The 21,945-nt window shown below is 37.5% G+C and overlaps 1 protein-coding gene across 1 annotated transcript in view; it reads left to right on the forward strand.

The window, feature by feature from the left end:
• The window catches only part of LOC131436884 (autophagy protein 5), a 43,731-nt gene extending 22,273 nt beyond the window's left edge, over positions 1–21,458 (forward strand). The window contains exon 7 of the mRNA XM_058605853.1: positions 20,858–21,458. Coding sequence (XP_058461836.1) covers positions 20,858–20,970 — 113 coding nt within the window. The 3' untranslated portion in view covers positions 20,971–21,458. The remainder of the gene's footprint in view (positions 1–20,857) is intronic.
• Positions 21,459–21,945: the final 487 nt, after the last annotated feature.

The raw sequence follows: 21,945 nt of genomic DNA on the forward strand, positions 1-21,945 counted from the left end.
TGTGTATATCACAAGGTTCAGGGTGGCGAAATGGTAGCTCGTATGCACGGAATGCATAAGAACGCAGGTTCGAGCCCTGTCTCTGAGCGTATCTTTTTCCAAAAAATCATCTTTTCTGTTAGGGTTTTTATTCATTTGGCTTCTCCAATATATGTTTTAACTCGGTCATTGCAAAAAACTATTTTCTTATTTTTAGGTTTCATCTTTGACTCGTCAGTGCATTAGCAGTTTATGTTAAACTGCTAACGCCACCTAACGATTCAACATATATCGCAAAAACGAACGTAAAGTTAATGCATACATAGAATAACCTGAGTTGTGCTTCTTTTATATCAATTAATTTGATGATACACGCAAACATAATCTTAGTTTTACATAAATTGTGTGACATATATTGAACGTATTTTAACAATAAACCACTATTGAACGCCACGTGCCACATAGTATTACCACATTCATTACTAAAACAAATTGCAAAAATAATTATTATATGTCTCGTGCATAAATAAATTTGTATGTAAGATGTGCGCTGGTTGGTTCATCATGAAGGATAAAACAAATACCTTTTACAAAGTTCTTCTGGGTTTGATTCCCAAGCTTTACAGTCAAAGAGGCAAGGCTAAAACCTTTATGATCGAATCAATATAATCGGTGTCTCTATAACAGGTTTAACAGGTTTCTTTGCATTATACCTTGCTATCATTTTAATGAACAAAATACCGATGTAAAGTATAGGTTAATAGTCATAGTGCAACTCGAAGATGCCCCATTTTTTCGAATATGTGAATACTCTGTTCCGGGTCACGGCATTCGTGCGCCCTGGTCCTAATTTTGATAGCAGAAATTTCGCACGACTTTGCTTTGACTCGTTTGCGTGGCTATCGATGCTGGTGCTGCTAATATGCGGTGACTCAATGTCTGAAAATATCCAAGCAAAAGCAGCACTACTTTAGCGACCAGATCGGATGAAAATTCAATCATCGTTTCGAAGAAGCTGTGGAGTGTTACGACAGTGGAGAGAATGCGACGACAGCAGAAACGACGACTGCTTCGACCAACCAACCATCAAACATCAAAAAGATCTGTCCGACTGTCGTTTTTTATGTGCTGCCTCTTGGACGTAAAATTATGAATAATTATCTACTCACTGCGTTTACCGTCGCAATCACAGTGTCCAAACTCTGGACGAGGAAAGAACAGGTGATAGATTTGCTCTTTTAGAAGTGAGATGATTTACACGAAAGCTACATATATAAGTACAACTGTTGCCACGCAGTCTACGCTGTCTAGGCATTTTGAGGAAAGACTCATAACGTTAGAAGACAAACTGAATATCGGAGGAAAGTTAACGACCTCACTTGAGTTTTCGGGGAAAGATGATGACCTACACTCGGTCGTTTCGAGTGGACGACAATCATTGATTTCGGCTAAATGGTTTCAATGATTGATCTCTGCTAAGTGTGTAGCATTTTTCAAGTCGCTTCTTTTATTACTTTGTTTCTAAGCCCGCCCGATTTTCTCACAGCTTGTCATACACTATAAATTACTGTTAATTTGACTTGACAGTTCAAGAGCTTATTATCAGCATTCATGATTCTACTTCAATCTATCTTGAATTATTTCACCTTGCACATGTAGATATGACCAAAAAAACGGGTGAATCGGTCTTGACGGGAAACGGAAAATAGCTCGCTCGTATCAGGTCAGTCCCGTGCACGTTAGAGGCTCGTCTAGCTATTGTCCAATGACGGTTGAAGGGTGTTTTTTTTTCGGTGGTTACCATCGTCAGCAGCTCTTGCAAACGAACGAACAACCGTTGCCGAGGTAGACTACGTATGCTGATTGATCACGAAAATAGATCCGCTTGGTTAAGTAAGCCAATTCGATCACGTCAATTGGTTATACGGTGAGGTGTCACCTGATCAAAATTAATTGCAGTTCGTGGTGTGTCCTTCGTCAGGCGATGTGTTGCGAGAGTATGCTGACCTGGCGAGTAGTTTTAAGCTCGATTCTCTCAATTAATCTCGATGTACAACAAGCCAAATCTATCTCGGGATTGTTTTGATGAGGCGAAAAAGTCAAAATAAAGGGTTGACCTTCAAGAAAAAAGTATAAACAGTCTAATTCCTTTTGGTACCATGGAATGGAAAACTTTTCTTGAAATATCTTGCATCGTCTTTTGAATATTCATACTCTATTCTATGCATCGTCTTTTGAACATTCTATTCAGCTGTCATTGCATTATCGCATAATTTTATCTTTAAAGTATCCCAAGTCCAGTCTTTGTTGTTTCTGTTTAACAATTACCAAGTTATGTTGGAGTGAATCATGCGAAATTGATGGCATGGGTGGATTGTTGGAGTAAATCATGTGAAATTGAATGGATTGAGATCCTTTATGACGAAATCTGTCCAGTTATGACGTTTTCAGGTATACTTCCCTGTACAGCAACAAAAGCATAGGCTCATTTATAACGAAAACTTTTTTCCGAGTTTTTTGTATGTAGCTATAAATCGCATGTCAAACAAAACTAGTTCAAATGGTGAACTATTCGCAAAGTTGCAGTTAGACAGGTCGTAAAGTGATTCGGAAGTATGCTGAGAAGTTTTATTTCCGAGCAACAAAACTTAGTACCTAGTACAACATCGTAAAATATTGCACTCGTAATTTGATGCTTCTTTGCGCGATGAGTCCAAGAAGATTGGAATCTGGAAGAGTAACGTCGACCGAGCCATTTTGCGAAATGAACTAAGGAAGGGACGGGTATAGCGGTTAGTCGATGCCTTTCATGCAGCTCACCTGGGTTCGATTCCCAACCTCGAAAAGCAATATTAAGCAAGAGACAAAAGATTCCATCACCTTACCGTAGCCCTCTCCAGGATTCGAAGGGACTCGAGAGCGTTCCAGATACTCGGACCTAACACATCACTCTATCCATTGTTGCTCAGCAATGTGATTGCGCGATAGTTGCAACAGTCAAGTTTATCATCCTTTTTGTAGATGGGACATATTACTCCTTCCATCCATTCCTGCTTAGAAATCATACAGTACAGCACTCTAGCCAGTGCCTTTTCTTTATGTTTGAGCAGCTCGCCTCAAACGTATCTCAGCTTACTGATCTCCTCACTTATCTCCGATAAATCATGTGCTGGGAATCTGTCGTCGGCTGAGCGGGCAACCAGATTGATTCATGTGTCGTTCTCTGTATCTTGCGCTTCGCCATTCAAATGTTCGGCGTATGACTGCTTCCACCTGTCGTTCACCTCGCATTCGTACGTGAGAAGGTTACCACTGGTATCTCTGCACATTTCAGTCTGTGGCGTGTGGCCTGTACGTGAACGGTTCTCCTTCTCATAGAGCCTCCGTGTATCATTTGCGCGGTACAGCTGTTCATCTTGGTCTTCCTGGTGGCGCTTTTTACTCCGGGATACTGATTTCTGTCTGTTCCGCGTCGTATGTTCGAGCCCCGACCTGAAAGGGTTCATAGTGTCAGTAGGATCCATAGTACTAGCCATGCAATGATTCTGTACACTAAGAATCGGCTGCGAAGTCTGTAGCATTCTTCGTTCCTCACTCCAGCCATCTTTAAGAGTCGCCGCGCCAAGCTGCTCTTCCGTTAATAGCAGTACGAACGCTACGTAGATGCTTAAGATTGAATCTCGGCGTTCGTGTGCGACGAATGTTGTGCACTATAGATAGTTTTAAACGCATACAAACTGAGACAAGATAGCGGTCAGATTTTTTTATAGAGGATTTAACCTTAAGGTCATTAGCCTCTTTGAGTTAGAGAAACTTTTTGACCGTATGTGCGAGGTTGGGAATCGAACACAGGTGGGCTGCTTAAAAGGCATTCACGAGTTTTACATCCCGCCGTGGACAACAGCTGTCGTAGGTTGCGCATAGTGAAAAGATTGGGTGTATTTTAAAAAGCTCCATTCTCTTCATCGGGCCTCGTTTTATTTGGGCGGTGCACGTTAATAATGCTGTAATCGAAGTGCCGACCCTTGATCTTCAATACGCACATCCTGTCACTGATTGGCTGCCACCCAAACACGCGCTGGCGCATCTTGCCCAACACTAGAAATTCCGTTCCTAACACGCTGGTTGTGCATACGACAAGAGATGTCCATCTCCTCTGTGTGACGAAGAGCAAGCGAAATTTCTCCCCTCGCACTGACAACTTCAACGAGCTCTTCTCTTTTACATATATACACCATTGTTGTAAAAAGTGTGCACGCATCATGAGTGCGCGTGTTTATTTTCTTTTACTTCTAGCACTGAATCGCACCAAAGGGCTAGAGCAGAGTTATCAAATTCTCTGAGGTGGATGCAGATATTTTTCACAGAGGTTTACACGTCGGTGAGCACTCTGGTGCATGGTTTGCGTAGAAGAAGCGTGGGGCACGCAAAATCAGCAGAAAAAAAAAAACAGTTTATCGTTGAGCTTTCGTTTTTCCTTGCAAGTTTTTCATAGCAAGGCCAGATCTACTCTCTATTAATTGAAGTTCACAGAAGTGTTCGCTCACCATCACGCGCCAGTGATCACTTGGGTGTATTTAGGCGAGAGCACGTGAGAGCGATTCATGCGAAGAGAAAGTGGTTCTCTCGCACCAGCTTCTTTCAACACAAACACACACACACACACACACACACACACACACACACTCAAAGTCTGTCTATTGGACACTGAGAAAAAGTGCGCTTTCCTTTTTGTGTGGAGCCCACCGAATGTATCCGCAGAATAGAAATGAATCTTACACACTGGTGTATCACTCTAGTGAAATGCCATCACTGCACACGACCAAGGGCCCACCGGGGTTGGTTATCCGATCTTTCCTATGGTTACTTGTACCCCAGCCGGCACCGCGTGGAGGTAGGGATAGGTGTTACTGGACAAGGGAAAACTGCCTGCTTGGATTTACGCCATGTGTAATCTTTATGTCTTTGCTGACGTGCCGAACGAAAACATTATTTTCAGCTAATACTGGCCGATTCAGGTATGGTCATTTGAACTGCTCTGCACTGCCGAGTCTAAGACGAAACGTGAAGAAAAGTAAGTCATCCTGTAGTTCCGGAAGCAGAAGTCGGATCCAAATGAAACTCAGAAACCTTATATGGGAGCACAGGATTGTTCATATGAGTCTAAGTTTGTGAAAATCAGTTAAGCCATCTCCGAGAAAAATCAATGAAATTATTTTTACACATAAATTGTCTTATCTCGACGAACTTCTTCGAATGGTATAAGGGTGTAAGAAGTTGTATTCTTCCAGCAATTATTGTTGCAAGCAGTATAAATCTTGTAAAATATGAAATTGTTTTGAATTTGAAAATACTGCCATCTTTCTAATACATATGTCATGTTCGAACGATTATGTTCCCAAAAACGAACCATGCTAAAATCGAAACGTCATGAAAAAGGGTGCTTTGCATAGTCTTTTAGGCGCTAAGAAACAGTTGCCTAAAACAGTATTGAAAATCATTTTGCTCCGAAAGCACGTAAAACTACTGGAATACGGGGAAAAGTCGCTTACACAAAAATATCCGAAAATCTATGAATGGATATTAACAATCTAAAACTTGTTGGATAGCTTTTACCGTGCGGAATCTAAGTCTAAAAACGTATTCTGTTTTCAAGGTCAATTGTGGCAGATATTGTCAAAAAACTGAAAATTTTGACATAAAACATCGTACAACTCAAAAAGTAAACATCCGATCTCAAAACCATTCAATAGCGTTCAAGATGACGTGGAGAGCTTTCATTTGCGACTAGTTTGATAAAAATCGGTCCGGTCATCTCAGGTCTCGACCTTTTTGTTGACAGCACACATATACACACGGACATTTGCTCAGTTCGTTGAGCTGAATTGATTGGTTGAGCAAATTCTATACCTATTTTTTATACTTATAAAAGAGGTAAAAAATTCAATTGAGTCGTTAAGTCGATTTTTAATAATATTTTTTGAGGGACCGCCAGATATCTCGTATTTCAAGATATTCGTATATTTATTAGACATCTGCCGCAGAACAAAAATATGCCGAGATCAGTATTTGCATTTTTTGAGATTTCAATCCATGATCTAGCTTTTTTCAATGTTCGGGGAGATATTTATCGTATAATGTCATTTGCTGATTTTGCATCGCGTCATGTCTCGTGAAATAGAAAAATATAAAAAAACGCTGAAAAAATTGATAATGCTGAAGCAAAATTAACGATATATCCATTCACAGTTGCAAGGAAACCTGTAAAATTTCATTGAATCAGCTGTAACAAAAAGCATCGATCAGAAATAACAGGATTTTACATGCGATTCTAATGTAATTTGCATGGCTAAAAATCAATGAAATAAAAAACAAAAATGATTGGGAACGACGGGGATTTGAAGCAAGAACCAGTTGATCTCAAAGAGCGTACGTGTATCTATTGAGCCACAGAAGCACAAATCTGCTGGCCAGGTAAATTGTGTATGGGGCATTCCACGCAAAATCCAAGCCACCCAAATTTATTTTTTCATCTAACAGTTAGATACGGTACGTAAACTCGCATAAAAAAAGACTTAGGTGTATATACAAAATTCGAATACCGATAATTTAAACAAAACTGTGTTCTCTTGCATTTGTGTGTCGTACGTATGCTTTTGTCGAGCAAACAGTAAAACTTTTGCTGACGTTTTCAGTAATAGTTGGTATTTGGAAAGTTTGGGATTCCTGGGATTCTCGTCGAATTCATGTTAGCTCTCAAATCTTGGTTATTTCAAGCGCCTAGTTGTATTTCGATTGATAATGTCATACGGGTCGAACGTGTACAATGGTCAAGTCATTCTATGTGACTAATGATCCGACCAAACTCGGATAGCAGAGATAAGGGAAAGTGCGTTTTATTTCTAGCCGCACCTATAATAGTAGGTGGTGAACAAACCGTTTGAATCAAGGTTGATGCAACCCTTGTGAAATCGTTGCTTTTTTTTTGTTCGGATGATCTAATACCTGATGATGCTTACTTCGCTACGACTGACGTACTGCCGTTACGTGAATTCTGCGCCAAATTCATTTATATTTTTGGTTGTACACATACCTGCTTAGCCAGGGACCGTACTTAGTACAATTCGCTCAATGAGACCGCTTGGCGACAGAGCTGTGATTGAGTGTCTTTTGTGTTGCAATAGATTTCAGATTGTAAAAGTGTTACCTTTGAAAGAACACATTGAGCTTGAACACAACTTCAAACGTCGCAGTTGAACAACCTGTGAACGTGCTTCGATAAGCGGAGTCACGTACGATTAATTGCATGGTTCAAATCGTAGAACAAGAGTTGCTCATATACAACATTAAAATTCCTCCCATCCATGGATCCGCTATGATACCATAAATTATAGTCAAAGAAACGTACTACGTCAAATACTAAAAATTCAGTAGGAATTCGCACTTACCAGCATCAAACAACTTCGATTATCGTCAGAGAATGTAGGGTGTTCGTTTACCTAGGAAAAGAAACGATTATTTTTAGCGAACCCTCTTTACTTAAATGCGAGCTATCAGTGAACAGTGACTGTTCATTGGCACTTGTTTTGAAAGTGCGCTGGTGGCCCTAATCGATGACACAAAGAAGTAGAACTTGAGATTTGTTTGTCGTCATTTTTTTTAAATCAAACCTAACGTTGTTCGCTCTAAACTATCAATAGCTTTGCACGCATAATGAATTAGTCGATGCGTTTGTTTTTACGACTGGGAGTGGTCTAACACGGAGCTAGTAGCGGAGGTTTCAATATATAATTAATGAGTAGCATTGGGTGGGGTGATTTACCGCCAAATAATGTGAAACATGCAACACAAAACCCCCAATTAATCGTGTGGGTACACACACGTACACTCGTTCCCCACCTGCAAACCCAGCAGAAGGAGAAGCAATAGTGAAAACTCAATATTTACGATTGGTGAAACCGCAAAAGTGTATGCAAATTAGAAGCTGTGCTCTACACATTGCGCGCCAATATTTGGGCGGAGCGTGAACGAATTGAAAACAAACAGAAAATTAATTTTTGTCGCCTTCTATGAAGAGTACTGACTCCTGGATCATTTGCCGTACGTCGTTTGCATTTTCAAATAATTTATTTCACCCGAGAAGGATGGGCTGCTATTTTGGAGAGCAAATTTTAGCACGTTCCAGTAATTTATAACATAGAGTTATGTCAACGTACCAATGCTAGAACTGGACGCTTCGGAGCGTATCTCTAATGCCTTACTATGATCTTTTTGAATGGAATTTCCTTCTTACGATTTATGTGTGTTTATGCAATTATTATGGTCTAAGCATATGTTCCTCTTATTACACAATTAGACAAAATTCAACTTTGGATATATCATTCGACTCATGGCGACGAGATTGTGAAATGCCAGTTTGTATGTGTGGGCATCTTTTCTATGCTCACAGTTTTCTCAGAGATGGCTAAATTGATTTCAATAAGCCTAGGCTTATTTGAAAGCTACTGTTGGGTTATTGCTAATATTAAAAGATTGCCAATATTTGTGTCGAGAATTCGTTAATAAATGTTTTAGTACAACTGTTTCAATTTTTATACGACCACGTGGATTAAGAATAGTTTTTGAATAGCGTCATATATGATATTACGTCACTTATGAAATTAATATTTTTTCGTTATTTATTATGAAAGTATCATTACAGTACCATAGCTTGAAGTATTGTCCATCGTTATCCGGAATGAAACGGAACAAATCTTTATCTCCGAACTTGTCTGGTTGTCGGGGACGATCCTAGTCTTCCAAGTCAAAATTTCAGGTGGTTTCACTTCCAAATGTTCATGTTTGCTCCGCGAATGCATGTTCACCGTATTTATTCAATAAAATACGATGACTTTTCGCGGGACTTCTCTTCATGAATGAAGCAAAATTCCCTGAAAAAACGATTTTTTAGGCACAAACTTTGACATGTTTATACTGCACATCAAATGCTACGAGCATAATAATGAAATGTCATATACTGGTGAAGATGTGCTATGTCAGTTGTTTCCAGAAAAATGTTTTCTTTTGTATGTGCGACTATGAATAGTTGGCTAACACCTTCTTTTGTAAAACGCTACTAGTAATTTCCAGCACCTGGTATGATAAACTTGAATTCTGCAAAATTGGCCTATCAGGAACTTAAACAGTCAATAACACTACTTCAGGACTGGTTTCACTGTGTTTACATGGATATTTCGTTATACAACTAGTATCGGACACAATGCGTCCATGTCTGCTTGAGGTATACAATTTGAATTATTGCATTAGATAATACTAAAATCCTGTTGATCTTGTCTTCAATTAACAAAGTATTCCAAAAGAATATAAATCCATCTTCAATCAATTCTATATTCTAATTGACATAAGCTAAAAACAGACACATGTTAATATCATTGTTTTAACAACACACTCAAAACCGATTCTCGAGCTCGGCCTAGTGAAATGCCGAATTAGATTGGCAACACGAAATTTTACTGATTATTCAGTTTGGCATAATATGTTGCTGAACTTGTCCGTAAACAATAAATATACTGAAATCAGCAAATTCGTTTGCCGAGATATAGAAGTGTGTTAGAATTTATTGAAATTCGGCGAGACACTTGTCATCTAATGTCACCTATCGATTTTGTATAGCACCGGACGTCGCCAAGTCGTGTAGTTGAAAAATATATATACAAATTGGGCGAAAGAAAAAGATTTCAGTATTGTGCGAAAAGCTAAATGGAATCCAAATGTTCTTTTAAACATTTGTTTATTTCCGGGTAGGAGCACTAAAAACAATTGTTTTTATCTGTGATATTTCTTCTCAGGATATGCATGTTTTATGGTGAATTAAAGTGAGCATTAAGGAAAAAACTCTTTCCCCAAACTTGGCTTTTGTGATCATTATTTCATGCAAAAATAAAGCAAAATTCTTTCAACGCTCGATTACTGATGAGTGATGATGACTCGGCAATCCATGATTCGATCCCGATTACTGAGTTTCGAATCGAATTGATTAAGGAACTAAAACTGAATTCAAAAACTAAATTCGAAATATGGATCAGACTTTGAATTCAGCTACAAAATTCTGGTTCGCAATCCAAATCAACAATTCAGATGCATGATTTTGGTTCCTTCATGCCGGTTCTGAATCCTAGAATCAAATTCTGAGACTGGATTCAGGAGTTAAATTATGAAACTGTATTCAGGAATTAAATTTTGTTTCAGTATTCAGTCCCAAAATTTATGTTCGAAGGGCATTAGTAAAATACAGATTAATCTGTAAATGTGTCTACTCTGTCTAAGCGTCTGAGGCTTTATACCACGCAGAAGGTCAGTTATTGCAACTGTTTGTAGAAGGTCCAGTTCCGTGTTAAGCACAAGAAGAAATAAAATATTATTGTAAATTACTGATTATATTTCTGATACGATAGAGAGAAAGATTTATGTTTTTGTGTTTAGTTCAATACGAGACATTCACGATTAAATTCTACCCACAGTGCGAATTTTGAAAAGGTACCCCATAGTAAAGTAAGAAAAGTATTCACGTCAAAAAGGAATGCTCAAAATACTATATACAGGACGAAGAGTTTTCCTATAACCAATGTTCATGGCCTGCTAGCTTGACATCAGTTTAGACATTGCAGCTCGGTGCAACTAGAAAAATGATACACTCTAGTAGAGTTGAACCGACGACACGACCTGCCACTCGTCTATTAAAACTGTATCACAAATTTAACTACCCCTCAGTAACTGGTAATGTCAAAACAAAATCGCTTAAAAAATTGTTGAAACTGGAAACAAATACCTAAAATGGTTGATTTCAAATAACATTTACCAATGTTTTTTTTTTTTCATAAATACGTATTTCTTAAGGCAGTTAACATAAGTTTTTCTTCGCCGTAGCATCACTTTTACATAAAATTCTTATCCTAATATACCTTATGATCAAAAAAGAACCGGAATTTTCATTTTCGCTTGTCCAATCGGTAAACTTTTATTCTCTCAACGTTGGCAACACTTTTATACATATTCTGTCAAATTTTGACGCATATCGTACGATTAGTTTTTGTTTGGTGTCTATACAAAGAAGTTGAAAAATTTTCGTGTGGCGATTTTTATAATGGATGTACGATATGCGTCAAAATTTGACAGAATGTGTATAAAAGTGTTACCAACGTTGAGAGAATAAAAGTTTACCGATTGGTCAAGCGCGGGAATTTTTAAATGAAAATTTCGGTTCTTTTTTGATCATAAGGTAATTCTAAAATAGTCACAACGATTTAAATTTATTAAAACATATTCCTCTCATTACTCAAATATCATATTAGGTAATTCGTCATTAATTATGAAATCTATATTATTATTTGAACCAAACGAATAACTTCTATAAATTATAAAATAAGCTGTTATTTTCAGACATTTTGTTGATAATTTCATAAACTATTTCGAGCTTGTTTGTATCATTACATAATTTCTATTCTAATTTAGCTATTGGTTGAATTCATGGACGCAGCTGGAATCAGAAATTTTCCAATGTTGTTATGTTGAAACATAAAAAAAGTCTGAAAAGGATTTTTTTTTACAAGGAATCGTTTTCCAATAACTTGAAACATTTTTGAGGCTTCGATTGATCTGAAAAAACTCATGCAAGAATATTTCTCTATAATGCTTCTAATCGTACGAGTACGATGATGTCCATGAACAGTACTCCACCTGTATCTAGCAAACTCCAACGTATGTGTTGAATTGCTTAAAGTAGCGTGATCCGTCGAAGACGAAATGTAAATAAAAGTAACAAGACCTGCATTCTCTAAGAATATCGTCTCGTTTTGAAAATTCCGCTTCTTTTTTCCTTTCGCATATAGAAAGAATTTTCAATCACTGAAAACAGATGTGAACTTAGCCCCAGACGGTCGAGATTCATATACCATTCGATTGAGTTCGTCGAGATCCCAAAATGTGTTTGTTTGTGTATCATTGAACATTGTTGAGTTCTATCATAATCCGCCATCCGGTTCGGGTGATACAAGGTGAAACGTTAGGAAAAAAAATCTCTGTGGTAATATTTCGTCCACAAGATCGCTTACAAGATATTTGCTTCTAATATCGGATGCCAGCCAAATTTTGATGCCGAATTTATCCATCTTATTCGGCATGTACTGTGTAAATCGGTATCTGGCGGCAATTTTCCCATATTTTTGTGATCAAATTAGCCTTTCTTCAGTCTTTCACTGCGTTCATTTTTCTTATTAAAACATATGAAGCGAAGTATTTCTATGAATTTATCCGTAAACATTGTCTGGGCGAAAAAGACCGGGTCCCACTCGCAGACCACAAATATGAACACATCAAATTTTTGCCTCATATGCTCATCTAGCGAATAAAATCCACCATTGTGATTTCGTAACCGCCCATTCCTTATGATTCAAACTTGACGAGTTTCGAGCTCGATACATGATTTTATATATGCCATCATACTTTCGTCAATTAATAAATTGAATGCGCTACTTGCCTTCGTTCAATGTTACCCATAAAGTCTCGTCAATAGCTTTTTTGGTTGAAATTTCTTTATCAGAAATTTCATCGATAGCGTCTAGATCATTTTCGTTTTTAGAATTAGAAATAACTCTAGCTCTTTTTTTTACTAGGAGTTGTGTGGTCATCTTCGTTTTCAGACATTCTTTTTTGGTAGGAGTTATATAAGAAAGATCTTTGCTGCTTATAGAGTCAATATTATTGACTTCCTCCTCTAATTGAATTTCGTTATCACATTGGTCTATATCAGCATCCGATTAATTATCTTGGTCTTTCTTTACTTTGATTAGTTTTTTCAACAAAATACATTTAATTTTTTTATTGTTCCCCATAATAGAAACCTTAGATAATCAGATAAAATAAATATGAATTGTAATATTACAAAATTACTTTCATCGGTCATTTTTTTCGGCGAAAAAGGTAATTTCATAAAATTATAAATTATATATTACTTGACCGCACGGCTTGCACCCGATGTATGAATCGGAATGATGACAAAAATGGCCTGTCGTGAAGTACAGAAAATAAATCTCGGTTGATTTTTCATTAGGGCGTATAAGCAAGTGACAGTTTCTCTTTAATCACTCTCACTTTCGATTATTGTCATGTGATTAAAAAGATTTTCTTTGATATCACTATTCTGTTTGAAAGTCGAAAGTTTCGGGTATCATTTAATGCAAAGAGTTGAGTAATAAACATGGAAACCGCTTGGTAATTAATAGAAGTGAAAGTAAACAAAGAGAAACTGTCACTTGCTTATACGCCCTTTTAAAAAATTAACTGAGAAATAGCAATGACTTCTTTACAAAGATAAACTCAAGATAGATTTGAAGATTTGAATAGGACCCCTCGACGAGCTCGGTTCACTGACAGTTTCAGTCTTTTGAAGCAAAACAACAATCGTCTGATGATATTGAGCAATTTGGCCTTATATACAGTGATTCTTACAATAAGAAAGTAAAAACTACTTAGAACCATTGCCTAGAATTTATTTAGTTTGTTATTGTCTCATCTAATGAAGCAATAAAGTCAGTTGTGCCGAGGAATCGTTATGTGCTGAATGTAAACATATATTTGCTTCCTTCATAACTTGTATTGTTTCCATGGCATTATGTCAGAACTAGTCGACGCTTATTAACGGAGGGTCAATAAAATTACATTATTACTAAACCAACTGGTTCCTGATTACTGATCCAACATTTTTCAATGAATCGTATGGAACATTGTAATCTTGAGTTTATCTTTGTCCCTTATACAGTTCGAACAGAACGTCGATGGGGTCTGCGGAGGAGAGGAATGAACGTTCACATATATTTCATTACTTAACTAAAAACCAACGTAGATTCTCTAAAAGTAGTATAAAAGTTTTATCAACATATAGTGAACAAATATTTTGTGAGTTAAATTGGCTCGGTCCGTCAATCTAGTGTTCATGTCATCATTGTACATCTTTAGATATTAGCATTTCAAATAAATTTAAAGAATCAAAAATTAGTTGATAGCATTTCTCAACAATACCTTAACGCTTTTCCTACTTTCCATTATTCGACGGTACGGTATTTATTCAGTCATAGCCATGCTGGTGCAACTCACGAAAACTGCTGCAATAGCGCCTGTGTATCAATCATCGGCGGCACTTGAAATATGTGCTAAACGGGACCAAACGTACACCATCCGCTTGCATCTACTTGGCAAGCTCTTTCCTAATCGTCTCTGAGGTTACCGAACTACCGTTGAGTTAGTTCAGTAGATCCTTTGTCATACTACACGAACTTATGTGCACATTGTTTTGCATTCCTCATACAGAAAGGCTATGCAATCACTCCATAAAAACGGATCTGTCTAGTATGAAATCACAGTGATTGGTACGAACTTCACTACAACACGTAGTTTGTGAATTTATCCGTCTAAAAAATACATTCCTCTTAGCAAATGAGGATTATATTGATAAGTATAGTAATCAAGCGATTTCATTATCCCAAGTAAACGAAATGCGTAATTGAATAATACTATCACTACAGTTAGAAATACATAAAACAAATTCAAGTATGTTCAACTATTAAGGTACCAGGTCGTTGCAATTATATTCAATCTAAATATTAATACAGTAAAATAATGCTTCAGGTGAAAAAATTCATACCAGAAGACATGTTAACGCCGTTAAGAGAAATAACGTAAGATTTTTTTTCTGGCACGTCAACGATGAATTCGACGACGCGCGAAGAGCTTCTAAGAGGAGGCGCTAAGTAGATCGTTTATTACCAATGAGGACGCTTCGACATAAGTCTTAAAATAAACTGATTTGTTAGCATTGTAGAAGCACAACAGAATAGTATGATTTTGGTGATGCTGAAGAGTTAGTCAGGTACATTCCGAAGTGAAACTAGACCTTCTTTTTTAACACACCTCGCCGTCGATTTATGCAATGCACAGGATCCTTTTATGTTAGGGCTTGAACATAAGACATTTGATGTGCGCAATATTTGGTGCTTTGACATTAGGTTTTCAAGTTTCGTTTGAAGTTTTCGTTGTGGAAATCTGCTGATGAAATAATTGAGTAGTGAGATAATAAGTCGTCAAATCGATCATAGCAATCCTTCTAGCTAACAACTGAATAAGAATGTCGTTTTCGTTTTTAAATTACCGGAGTAGGTAAGGTTGCACTGAAACCGTTCGTTTATGCCAATTGCACTACACCAGTGCTACACTTTTTCTGCGCCGATACTGTTTATGTTTTTGTCAATTTTGTTCGTTTATTCATGCCTCAGTGTAGCACTGCACCGGTGTAGTGCAAATTAAAAACGAAAACGCCATAAGTTGATTCAATCGATTGAAAAAAAAATTATTATCAATTTAGTAAAGTGATAAATTTTGGCCTTTTCAAAAAATGTGTTCGGTTACCGGCACTAAAAAATTTCACTAAAAATGGGAAAATATAAGTAAAGAATGCAGTTATTCAAAGAACGACAGATTTTTCTTTCTATTTGGAAAAGTCTTTATTGTCTGATGGTGACTTCACCTTGGTTCTCTTGCTTGATGATTTAGATGGTGACGCCTTTGGTGTTGATTTGTGCGGTCTTCCACGTTTTTTTTCTTAACCGGAGCATCTGCTGTATGTGAAGCTAGATGTTGGCCAAAACTTTGGTTTGCTTTGTCTCGACAGCAGCCTGCATATCACTAGCAATTTTTCACGATTTGTCAAAAAAATGGAGCGCCGGTAACTGAACAGCTTGGGGTGCCGGTAACCGAAATCGGTAGACATTTTGAAAATGACAAAACAAATCTTTGGCTGTGAAAATTTTGTTAGCATCCGGTATTAAATCACGAAATAGATCGGTTTCACCTCATAAATAATCAATCCACTCACCTTTTCGATTGATGCTTTTCAATTTATGATACTATAAAAAAGTCATAAAAAACTTTTGTGTTGATTTTCACGCAATTAAAATTTATTTTGAGCGCAGCAAAAAGTACAAGCGTCTGTTTGCTTTGGTATTCGGCACAAAAAGAACGTGCTACTATTACACACACAAGACATTTGTCGGAATGACGCTATCTACTTTCTGTCAAAAGTTACGGTGGGGTGCCGGCAACCGAACATCTTCCCCTACTTTCTCTGAAATCTCGTACAAACACAAGACAATAAAATAGCCCGACCACAAAACTTTCCACGGTGCGAATTAAATCAATAAAGTTAATCAACAAGAGCAAATATACCATTTTTTTTATTTCAATGGAATAAATATCGAAGTTTTTTTTTGGAATAAATTTACTGATTCTAAGAAGAATCAATTTACTATATCACTTCGATGTTTCATAATGTAGATGGAAATTTCTTCGAGCGCTCATTGCTGGTTTCTGGACTAGGATACTTGAGTTCTAGACCTGGATTCATGAACTAATTAACCAATTAACTGCGCAGTTCTGAATGAAAGAAACGGATAATTTTTCTTCGTTTTATACTATGGGTATAAATGGTATGTCGCTCATCACATCGAAACCGTCGTATGAGCACGAGATAGGTTATAAGTTTTTCTCTTTGATGCTCGTTTATACGAACGTTCTGAGAAACTTAAATTATGAGTTTTTTTATTCAATATTATAAAATAATTTTAAGGCACACTGCTCAAGCTCTAAGTTGCCAAGGGTATTTTCTAATCTTAATTAACGACTACCTTAAAACTAGAATAGTATCATTATGTAATGTAGTGTCGGGGTAGCGGATTCTCGAGAATTCAGCTTTCAGCTGGCGGTCGGCAGTGGCCGGTGAATTGAATATTGCATGAGAGTCTTCCATATGGCGTTGGTGAATATTCATGTTGGCCGCATCCTTCGGCCCGTGTGGGTCCGCGGGAAACACCCACAGGCCCGGCGGGTGGCCTGCATGCTGGTCATCGACTGGAGCGGTCTTCCATGGGCGGTGATAATTATGCTACGAAAAAGATTGAAAGTGAAGTAAATATTGTGGAAAACATGGTAAAAAGGGGGTTGTGGGAACAAGATGTCTAAAGCCGGCAGAGATCTAATTAGTTTCATCGGGATGGCGAAGTGACGGGGGAAGAGGGAAAAAATTATGAGTTATTTGTGGTTATGTCATACTAATAAAAATTTTATCATAAGATGCTTATATTTCTGATAGCTGGAAGCAAAAATTATGTTGCTACGCTAAGTACAACACGAGATGTTTGCGAACAAATATTTATTACTCTCCCAGAGAGCAAATTTTGAAAAAGCGCCCCATAGTAAAGTATGTATGACATCTTATTTGTCATAAACTTGTTAGGACTTGATGATCGGGATATTACGCATAAAAACCACATGGAAACAATATTAGTGCTACGCACCATGTAAAGAAAAACGAATAGAAGGAAATCCATACAAAATATTCGCATAAAAACCGTTTAACTTTTAAAATTTGCGAAAAAAATAGGTATATTATTTTACCTTTTGAGTTGATGAAATGACACGAAGTGCATGCGATTTTTTAAATCTGAGAAAAATCTCCGTTTTTCCAACGCAACATGATCGCAACGCCGAAGGGCTACGCCGCAAAATTTCTCAAATGCTTTAAATCGTGCGCTGGTTTTCCCGTGAGTTGAGATTTTTGAATCCCCCCACACATGTTCAGTCAGGTTGAAAGCCGGAGATTGTCTACGCCCGGTAACTGAGGTATTTTTTTCTTAAACTTCAATTATTGTTTTCGAACATTTCCATAACTGTCTTCAGGAGTTTGGATACTTGGGATTTTTTCCATAAATACGTTTATTTCATAGGCAATATACATAAGTTTTTCTCCGCCGTGGCATCTACAATGCATAGTACTTTAAACCTAATACATTTCGAATATCATATTAGTATGTTGGTATTCATTAGTTAATCTAAACACTGTTTTTATCAAGCGATTTGCTATTATAAATTACATTTATTTTGTATATGATCTTTTAACTATTTAGGTTTGTTTGTATCAGTTCATCATTTTTATTCATTTAATATAGCTGGCTATTGGTTGAACTCATGGAAGAGAAAAATTTTAATTGGAACTCCAATGGACTTAATGAAATGTTAAGGAAGTTTCATGTAAGAAAGGTCACGACAAGCAACAATCGATCTGGGACAGTGGATAGTTGAGCAGAGCTAATAAAAGTAATTTTCATTGACTCAAAATAGACGAACATGACGAGAAATTACTGTCACTCTCAGCTTTGCTTGCAAACTATGAGAACGAAATCCATGTCCAGTCAATGACATAAGCGGGAGAGTAGTTTCAAAATTGTGTTATTTCTTTCATTTGCCCTTTCAGTCATTTGCAGTTTTCAGTGAAAATCCTCTAGTATGCAGTGTCGATATTCTACCGAAGCCGAAGTGAGAATCGAAAATGACAGAAAAGGTTTCACAATAACTTTTACCTGTTGGTGCTCGAACGAACGTTCTTTAACGAAACGCGCTATAGAATTCGTTGAAAGCAATCGGTCTCTCATAAATTTCACCCTCAATAACACAACGTTTGGCTAAAATATCGGCTCTTTCATTGCCTGGAATGGAGCAATGAGCCGGGACCCAAACTATTGTGATTTGATAATTATTATTCAAAATGTCGTTCAGGTATTGTTTTATTTGCCCAAGAAAAACGGTTCATTTTTGCCAGAAGCGTTTGAGCGATCAATTGTTATCAAATACCTAATGTGTCCACCCCACTTGCATTTGGAATCAAACCACACCCTGAGGTGTTTGAAAGTCAAAACCTGTTGGATCATTCTTCCCATCCTATGAAGCTGAAGCTGCGCGGGATCATGATTCTTGAAAAGACGACCAGCTCTGTTTTCTTCGCAGAGAATTCGATACCCAAATGAATAGTTTAAACGGACAAGTTATCTAAGGTATCTTGCAATGGTTTTCGCAGATCAATAGCTTTGGGTCCAGTAACTGAAACCACGCCATCATCTGCCAATTGTCTTAGTGTACATGAGGTTACTAGACAGCTGTCAATGTCATTCACGTAAAAATTATAGAGGAGCGGACTGAGGCATGAGCCATGCGGGAGACCCATGTAGCTAATTATGAATGTTGCCAAATCGCCATGTGAAAAATACATGCGTTTCCTTGACAAAAGGTTGTGCAAATGATTATTTATAATCGCTGGAAGTCCATGTTGATGGAGCTTGTCTGAAAGAACATCAATGGGAACTGAATCAAATGCTCCTTTAATGTCTTAAAATAAAGATGTCATTTGTTGTTTTTGAGCGAAGGCAATTTGGATGTCAGACGAAAGTAATGCAAGGCAATCATTCGTCCCTTTATTTATTCGGAAGCCAAACTGAGTATCTGACAACAAACCGTTCGTCTCGACTCAAGTGTCGAGACGTCGCAGAATAATTTTTTCTAACAATTTTCTGATGCAGGACAACATTGCATTGGTCTTTATGAGTTGTGATAGGAAGCTGTTTTCCCCGGCTTTTGAATGGCGATAACTTTCACTTGCCTCCAGTCAGGTGGAACAATATTTTGCTCAAGAAACTTGTTGAACAATTCCAACAAACGTCATTTTGCAAGGTCGGGCAGATTCTTCACCAAGTTGAATTTAATTCTGTCCAACCCAGGAGCGTTATTGTTACAAGACAAGAGTGCTATAAAAAACTCCATCATCAAAAAGGGGCTATCAATTCCTACGCAGCGTACAAATTCTGGTACCTGGTAGATCAGCACTGGGTTGCTTTAGAACCTCTGTGCCTTTGGACCCTTTCGTCTTCGCACATTTATGCGATGGCACCTCTGTGATTCGTCACTTCTATGCGCTCGCTCCTCTGTGTCTCTAGACCTCTGTGCGTATGAACAGGATGGCATTCGTTGCTAGCTTTCCATTCGGGGAACGCCCGAATATTGCAGTTGCTATTAACATTATTTGAAATAAAATTGTTTAGTTTGGTTTTCCTTATTAAAAAATTTTTAGTTGAAGGCTGGTTTGTCTCTGCAATCGAATCAATCATGAACTTGATCGAAATTCTGTATGAAAATTTCACATTTGATTGAAATATGTCAGACGATGAAATATGGAATCGGTTTTTACTGATATTCACAATATAAACATTCTTCATTCGACATGTACAATCTATTAACCTAAACGTCAGCTTATAATCGATTCCCGAAAAGAAGCGAGAAACTCAAATACCGAGAGGAAGCTAATTACAAATTTCTTGGAACTAGCCAACCAAATTCAGAGCCGGTACAGCATCTCTAAGAAGCTCAAATTTTATGTTCATTCTTTCGCGCTTCGCGGAAAGGCCGAGGCGGCTGTGACGGAATAACGCAGACGGCACTTCTGTGTTGAGAAACACATGAAATTTTGAAGTATTATATGGGCGCTTCTTCAGATTGTTAGATCTGTTTTTTTCTTGTTGTTATCCACCGGTAATTTCCTGGAAACTCCATTCTTGTAGTGCATTCCTATTTCGGAATTCCTTGGTAGATGAAACTAATGTTCTTCGTTTTGATTTCATACACTGTTCTTGCTTGATCTTTTGGACTGATTTTACTTCCAATTATTCCACACTAATGTTTTGTCATTTGTGCCGCCGGTATTTTCCAAGTTGTTTATCGATGTTAGTAGCTTGCCTCTAGAGTAATCAAAAATTATATTTAATAATACCGATTGATTTATTGGTTTTTGATAAGACACATTCGAGAGGTGAGTATCTAATGTGTCTCTTTGAGTATCTTTACATAAGATATACAATTAGTTTATTTTCAGTTCGGATTTAAAGCTTTTGAAAACAATCGCTTAGAAATACTGCAAATTTTATCATTTCTCTCATATTGTTTTCAGTTGAGGCACGAACCCACGGTGTAACCGTTCCAGAAAACACTCCCCTGCAGTGGCTTTCGGAGCATCTTAGCTATCCGGACAATTTTCTCCATCTTTGTTTAATATACGCTTAGGGTATTACTGACAGTCGGACAACGCGCGGGTACGTTCGGAGCATCATCGACTGCCCATTTCGGCGAGTATCCCTCGTTTGGGGGAAAAACAGCCACACTAGTCTCCAGATGATGGTATCGATCTATAAGCATCAATAAGTACGGTAACTACAACAACAATCGCAGCAACACAAAAAGGCGTAAGCCGGCTCCAATCTAGTTTTCCAACACTCGCTTTTATTCGTGGCTACTACTGACTACTGACGAACGTAGGATGGACATTTAACCGCGTAGGTATTTGTATATGGGAACTAAGAACATATATTTAATGTGTAAATCTAATTAAATACTATAAAAGAAAATCATTCTCTGTCACATAAATTATCGCTTTCATCTTGTGTTCTGGTGTTCCATCCACGATGGGTGTGAGACATCGGCGATGGCAGGGTACGGGAAGACTAATGGGTAATAAAAAAGAATCCATCAACGGCCTCTGATCATCTGTGAAAGCTTCTGATTGTCACCGACTCATGTATGTAATGAACAAGAAAAGAAAAGTCCACACGATTAAAATCTTGAAACGGAGGCCACCCGCGGGCGTGTGTTGTTGAGCTGCAGCGGACATCCAGATGCTTATGCCATTAAACTGCTTGCGCTGGGTAGTGAAGGACGTAATCGATTATGCACGGTGGCGTTATACAGCTTATACTCGAAATACGTAGAATAATAATCTGCATATATGAAATTAAACAGTTAATTTGGGGTCAAGACAAATATTTTCTTTTGTATCTAAAAAAAAAAGGATTTGGTAGGCGGGCTTAATGTGACGGAAAAGACGAGATCATCATTCATTTCATACGAAATGCTTTTTCAGTTTCGTCACAATATTTTTTATTAAGAAAAAAAAGATATATGATCTTTTTACTCAAACAAAACGCTATGAATGTACCTGGTGTGTCTGTTAATAGTGCGGGATTTGTTGAAGAGATGTCTCTG

The sequence above is a fragment of the Malaya genurostris genome, chromosome 3, assembly GCF_030247185.1.
Source record: "Malaya genurostris strain Urasoe2022 chromosome 3, Malgen_1.1, whole genome shotgun sequence".
In the NCBI taxonomy this organism is placed as follows: Eukaryota; Metazoa; Arthropoda; class Insecta; order Diptera; family Culicidae; genus Malaya; species Malaya genurostris.